Raw genomic sequence first — 7,702 nt, forward strand, 5'->3', positions numbered from 1 at the left:
CGCACAATTTCAACACCGACAGGTGAAATAAAACAAACTATTTTACCATTACCGTGCATGCCCGAACATGAACAAGTAAAGCGGGTATTAGTGCCTATAAAGCATTATGAAGAAATACCAATATTTCAATTGTTTGAATCGCCAACAACTACAGCGTGAAGAAACCCGCATGTTCGGACGTATATAAACATGGTCAGATTAACTCGCACTTTTAAATTTAATATCGTATCAGACATTCAGAGTTAAAATATTTGTCACGCTATTTAAGGCGAATACTTTGCCTTATGAAGATCAGAGGGAACTGTTAAGTGTCGATACTTGACTGGAACTAGTGATTTTTGAGTGCTCAATTTCATCACGGACCTAGTTTATAGGTCTGTGATTTCATAACAGATATTGAAGGGAAAATATTGGATATTTTAAACAATTATCTTCCGTCATTCATTTGTTTTTGCAGCATTTTGTAATCAATCCGCTTTAGCACGTGTGCAGTATTTGGCAACCACATGTGTATAAGTAAGCTAAAACCAATGAGTACTATAAACAGTGGGGCTTAAACGTGAATTTGTAAAATTGCATAGTATTCAGGTAATAATACACGTCAATATCTATTTCGATTTAGTAACAATACTAGGATGTCGCTGTTAGGAAGATCAGTTGTGCTGTGTGTGTTCATACTGGCAGTTTCTGCATCAGTCACGGACAAAATTCTGAAGATTTCTCTGTTTGAAGTTGGTGAATTATGGATAAATTCCGTCCATCGGTTAAACACGCGCTTCGTTGACTACGTTATTTCCCTATGTGACGTTTATTCTCCGTTATTTTACGTCGGATTAGCGGTGCTCGCTGTGGTGGGTTATTACCTTGGGGACATTTTATTCCGGCCATACAACAGGATAGTGACACTTGGAGATCTGGGCTATCTTCCCGATGGAAAATTCACGAAGAAAGAAATTGCCAACAGCGTCAAGCGCCGTCGGGCCGTCGGAGATATACCCCCGATATACCCTAACGGGTGGTACGGGGTATTAGAGAGTTGGAGACTGAAAAATGGAGGTGTGACCACCACACACTTGATAGGTATGTTACTGAACTATGTCGGAATTTTTGTTTTGCTCTCATTAACAGATAAGCAGCATTAGTGCTGACAGTTTAACGTTTGACTTCTGCTCAGTCAATATTTAGACAGTAATGCTATCAAAAAGTTATCACCGGCGATATTTTGAACAGTGCAATGAACTAATTTTTAATGACCTCAGTTTTCAGAAAATGATGGCGATTTTTTAGTATACAAATGAGCCGGTACAAACTTACACGTAGGCGCGTAATACATATTAATTTGTTAAGTCTTTGATTACCATGTTTATCTGGGCTGATATTCAACACTGGTCTTAATTGTACCTAAGAATGATGAAGCTAATCGGATTGCTGGTTATTAATAGCTGATATATATACAGTGAATGAAGTCGACGATGCATGACCATAAGATTAACTTAAGTTGAATATTGAATACCACCTCTGGCTTGCTGATAGTAGTGATAAATTACTTGTTGTTTTCAACTGTTTTGTGAAGTATTTCACTGCATTATGAGGAACCATATTCCCACGAGGCTGTAAAACCTGGTGTGCATCATAATTTATTTACAATGATGTTACTACGGTGATTCGACCATTTGACCTTGTATTGACAAATTGATCGCACTTCATTGGCTGCATTGCATTAAACACTTAAATCAAAACAATAACGCTATGCCCATACATGTATAATGATGTATTGATTATCTCTTAATTATAGTATACATACCGAATTAAGTTTGTTAGTGCTTTACTACCAGTAGAGTAAACGCATAGCAAGAAGGCACGCAGATATTGTGCTTTACGTATATAGTCGTGAAATATCAATAAAGATACTAAAACTGACTTTTAATAAGACCGGCGTATAGAATTCACATCTTAAAAGCTCTGCCGATCTTGTAATGGTGATGGTTGTCATAATAGCGCGGTTTCGTACCTAAGTTTGCTTTACGTGCTAAAACGGGCAACAGTCTATACGAACTACCTAGGCTTATTAATAATGAATAGTTTCTCATATTTCACCTGTGTTGAATGGATTATAGTAAGCTGATTTTCGTTTGAATAAGGTCTGCTGAAGTCGTCCTTTTCCATTATGAAACCCAATCGCGTCTATACGTGCTTTTCAAAACGTAAAATCTATAATCAATATAGAACTGGCCTGTAACTGGCTTATACATTCTAACATTCATGCTTCACTCCTGTTACTGACTTACATTCTAACATGCATGCTTCACTTCTCAACCAACAAAGACTCGGCAATTTACTCTCAAATAATCTATTTAGTCCCGGAAAATAAATAGATTAAACGATTAGCATGCCTTGTATCGACAAAATATCTAGAAAATGCATATCGCCTTTTGCTGATAATAATGACAATTGAAAACTGCAATATTGTATAACCGTCATACTCAATCATCGTTAATTGCGGATGTTTGTTTTTTTATTACGAAGGAATTAACGCCGTAACTTAGATACAAAGCGATAATATTTACTAACAAAACCGAGCGCATATTGTCACAATAACCGGGAACATTTACACTTCATTGTTATAACAAAAACATAAAACTGACAATGGCATGAAGAAAGTTACGGTACCACAAATCTTGGGTAGTAGAAGGTTACGGTACCATTAGCCTTAGGTAGTAGAAGGTTACGGTACCATTAGCCTTCGGTATTAGTAGGTTACGGTACTATAAGCATGAGGTAGTAGAAGGTTACGGTACCATTAGCCTTAGGTATTAAAAGGTTACGGTACTATAAGCATGAGGTAGTAGAAGGTTACGGTACCATTAGCCTTAGGTAGTAGAAGGTTACGGTACCATTAGCCTTAGGTATTAGTAGGTTACGGTACTATAAGCATGAGGTAGTAGAAGGTTACGGTACCATTAGCCTTAGGTATTAGTAGGTTACGGTACTATAAGCATGAGGTAGTAGAAGGTTACGGTACCATTAGCCTTAGGTATTAAAAGGTTACGGTACCATTAGCCTTAGGTAGTAGTTGGTAACGGTACCATTAGCCTTAGGTATTAAAAGGTTACGGTACCATTAGCCTTAGGTAGTAGTTGGTAACGGTACCATTAGGTATTAGATGGTTACGGTACCATTAGCCTTAGGTATTAAAAGGTTACGGTACCATTAGCCTTAGGTATTAAAAGGTTACGGTACCATTAGCCTTAGGTATTAAAAGGTAACGGTACCACTAGCCTCGGAAAGGAGAAGGTTATGGTAACTAGCCTTAGTTAGTAAAAGGTTACGGTACCACTAGCCTCGGGTAGGAGAAGGTTACGGTACCACTAGGTATCAATCTTATGGGATACATAAAATATTTACATGGTGGAAAAGCCATTTTCGTTTTCTTGTTTAATTGATTATCACTCGAGATTTTATACCGCATGTTTATCTAGCAAGTCTTATAGTCAACGAATTAGTAATGGTATTTATCATACGGATAAATATGGATCATAAGACTAGATATTGTAAACAGTAGCCCTAGGCACTGTTTAGTTTATGCATAAAATGATAAATGTGAAAAAAAAACGTTTTAGCAATTTGGGTCAACATGTGTTATTGAGATTTTCTATAGTATGTAATTATATATACATGTGTTGAATGCCATACTTATTAAGAAACAAATATGTTTTATTATGTGATTTATGACGAGTTTATAGACGAAACGTCTGTAAGAGTATGTTTATTATTTTATTGCTATAGAGCTCTCGAGTTAACATGGCTGTATGACAAATATTGCTAGAGCTCCCGAGTGAATGCATACTTGTACAACAAATAATTCTCAAAGTCTCGATTTCACCCATAGTTTTATCTCAAAAATGTCTAGAGCTCACGAGTTAACACATGGTTCTGTAACAGGTATTACTAGAGCTCTCGAGTTAACGCATGGTTTTGTAACAAGTATTGCTAGAGCCCTCGAGTTAACCTGGGACCAATAACATCTTACTCCCAGATTTAACGCATGGTTTGAAAACAAATACTTCTAGAGCTCTCGAGTTTACGCATGATTTTGTAACACATATTACAATATTAGGTTTGCATTCCGTTTATAACAACCGTTGATAGTTGAATATCAAAATAGTTTGTTTACAAAATTCCTTTCATTGTTTGACTCCTATTTCAACATACAATTACCTAGGCCATAAAACGTTTCATCTCGTATATAACCATTTGAAATTTATAACTCGGTCGAACTTGTGACGATATTATATTTCTTCTTGGGTGATGTAAACAAGAGAACGAAGCAACGAAAACCACTTTAAACTCGTTGAATCAATGTTGTTTTTTAATATTTTTTGAAGTACAAACAATTAGTTGAGAATCATTTTTAAATTGTGTTCGATTATATCAAAGCGCAAGCACTTCTTTTGTTACCCTTTTGGTTAACATAACACACTGTAGGAAAAAAAGGTATTTGCCCTTGATCGGAATGTACTGTGAGTTCGAGTTTCCATTTAATCAGGCCGATGAAAGCATTGTTTAAATAAAAAGTGGTAATTGCAACATCTTTGAGAACAGTCGAACTCCGTGGACTCGAACTTCAATTGACCGGCGACAATACCTCGAGCCCCGAAAAATTCGAGCAAAGCGGGAATGTTTACCTCCAGTATAAAGTAAAACCGGTCCTTTAGATCCAGTTCGAGCCGACAAGGAATTCGAGCCAGGCTAGTTCAAGCCACGGGGTTCGACTGTTTGATTATTTTTGGTCCCAGGTTATGCACCAGCAAATGTTACCACGGCCCCCGGGTCCGGGGAAAAGCGGGGACTTTGACTTTCGGTCCGGCTAAGCCCGGGTAAAATACCCGCCCTGCGGGCATGAACTGCTGGTAAAATCCCCGCAAAATGCCCCCGCTCCCCAGGGACCCTAGGTAAGGACCATTCCCCGCTATTTTGGGCGTGAAGATAAAACCAACGAATTCACCCGGCACTGCGGGACCACCTGGAAGGTAAAAACACGGCCCATTTCCCCGGCCATTCCCGGTATACCCCCGGACCTGTAGGAGGGGGCGTGGTTACAATTGACTGGTGCATTAGATGCACAACCTCCGTGATCATAAATGCGGCACATTTCGTATGACGCTTACTAGCGAATCCCCCTAAAATCGCCCAACTTTACTTTTTATTTCAATATTGTAGAGAAAAGAAATCAAATACGCTTCTTAATGCACAAGTTTGGTCAAGAAGTTGTTAAAATTTTCTTAGGGAAGTTCCCCCAAACCCCACTTCCAACACCTTAAACCAAATAAAATTCGATTCTGAGGGAGGGGCGCAAGTCAAAAGGTTACGCCCCTAACTTACATTCCTTCTATCGTCAAATTCTGGAACCGCCCTTAACCCTCATAAAACATATGTCTACACGTAGATGAACCTGTTTGATAGTCATTGGCAACACCGTAGATGGATGGAACACTTTACATTGTGGCTAACCTTAAAGAACTTAAGTTTACTAAAAGTATAGAGTGCTATATTTGCCTTATTTGATCCAATCCGATATACGATCATATTGGGGATATGATTTGAATCCGATTGAAGTTGGGTCTATATATGTATAATTAGGTTAATCGTAAGGCCGGCTTTTATTATTAAACATGCATGTACATTCATGTTCGTCCAAACATTGACCTCAAACCACATGTTAACCGATTGATATTTTCGCATAAATTAGTTGCTTACGTATTCGAACCATTTTGTCTCACGACAGTCGTGCAATTTTTCTGGGATTTGTGCAAGAATCACACCAAAGTTTTGACATTAACGGCATAGTATTTTTCGTACTTATGTCGTACATCAGTACACAAATAAGCCAGGGAAATCCCCAAATTAACGTCGTGAACCTGCATGTTCCTGACAGTGTCAACGTAATGCACCAGTCAATTGTAAAAACGTTCTGGGGTATACCGGGGATAGCCGGACAAATGGGCCGTGTGTTACCTTCCCGGTGGCCCCGCAGTGCCGGGTGAATGCGGTGGTTTGTCTTCGCACCAAAAAATAGCGGGGAATGTACCTTATCTAGGGTCCCTTGGGTGCGGGGCATTTGGCGGGGATTTTACAAGCAGTTCGCTCCGACAGGGCGGGGATTTTACCCGGGCTTGGCTGGACCGAAAGTCAAAGTCCACGCTATTCCCCGGACCTGGGGGCCGTGGTTACAATTGCCTGGTGCATAACTTTGTCATCAATGTTAAACCCCAATTAATACAATTGTTTTTATTTACCGAAAAGCAAGCTAATATCGAAAACAATGATTCTTATGAAGGATACCTTGTCGAATTTGAAAGAAAGGGGCAGAAAACACGGTTTTCTCATGAGACGAAAGATGATCACTGTAAATGTTTTAGCATTCACCAGTCTTTTAATATTTGTGCGTATTCAGCTATTGAATACACGGTTACTCTCTTGTTATCAGTAATTAATATTTTCCATAAATGCATTTTTAGTAAGTAGTTGAAGGTTTATCACTCAAAATTTATGTTGGTTATAAATGTGCATATGTTGAATGATTTTAAATACGAGTGTCACTTTAAATGAAAATTATCCTTCTCAAATGTAATACAATGTACGAGGTAGATAGAATGCATTTAACCTTGAGCGATATAACTCACGTCTTGAGTCTAGATTTATAGCTGCACTCTCACAGATTGAACGTTTTGACAACTTCTTATTTTTCGTCTTGGAATGGGCCAATTTTTGCGAAAATCCATTGGTTAAATAAGACTGCTGACAAAAAATTAGATCGCAGAGTTTTATATTTAAGTTCAAAAATTGATGTTTTATGCATTTTTCTTAAACCGTTAGTAACGGTTTAGGCCATAAAATATTATTTTTGAACGGAAATATGAAAATCTATAATCTGATTTTTTGTCAGAAATCTTACATCATTGGTTTGAAGATTTTTACGCAAAAAATTGCTCTTTTCGAGATAAAAAAAAAAAGTTGTAAAAATTGTAAATCTGTGAGAGTGCAGCTTTAAAACTCAAATTCAGCAAAGCAAACTCTGAAATATACAGGGTACCCCTTGAATAGGGTTTATTTTGACAACGTATTTGAAAGCAAGTATAAGTGTTCTTTGTAAACTTCTTCAACGTATTCACTATCGATTCCCACCCCATTTAATAATGGTTTTACACATTTTAAATTTTGACTATTGAGTCTTAAAGATGCACTCTTACTCCCAAATAAGATTTACCACAATCATATTTTAGCACTCACCGATCATTTAATATATTTGCGTTTTCCGCAATTAAATACACGGTAACAATCTTGTTTTCAGTAATTACTAATTTCTATAAATACATTATTTAGTAAGTACGTTAAGGTTTATCTCTCAAAATTTATGTTTGTTATACATGTGTATTTATTGGTTTTGAATAAGAGTGTCACTTTTAACCCAAACTCAATAAATTAACATAACTCCGAAAACAACTGGCTCATCAAAATGCCATACACAAGTGATATAAAGAGTGATCAAAGAGCGACAAATACTCTTATCTTTCAACCCCAGTGCATTTGGTAAATACAAAGTCTACTTTCAATGGTGACTGAAAATAATAGATATACTAAATAATCTTTGTTTACCAAAACAATAAACGATAAATAATCTTGTTCGGACAGGATATAGAGA

The 7,702-nt window shown here is 37.3% G+C and overlaps 1 protein-coding gene across 1 annotated transcript in view; it reads left to right on the forward strand.

The window, feature by feature from the left end:
- LOC128223078 (cholesterol 7-desaturase nvd-like) overlaps nucleotides 1-7,702 on the forward strand; it is a 25,725-nt gene continuing 18,023 nt past the window's right edge. Inside the window, exon 1 of the mRNA XM_052932313.1 lies at nucleotides 1-1,080. Coding sequence (XP_052788273.1) covers nucleotides 636-1,080 — 445 coding nt within the window. The 5' untranslated portion in view covers nucleotides 1-635. The remainder of the gene's footprint in view (nucleotides 1,081-7,702) is intronic.

Source organism: Mya arenaria, chromosome 17, assembly GCF_026914265.1.
Source record: "Mya arenaria isolate MELC-2E11 chromosome 17, ASM2691426v1".
Lineage (NCBI taxonomy): Eukaryota > Metazoa > Mollusca > Bivalvia > Myida > Myidae > Mya > Mya arenaria.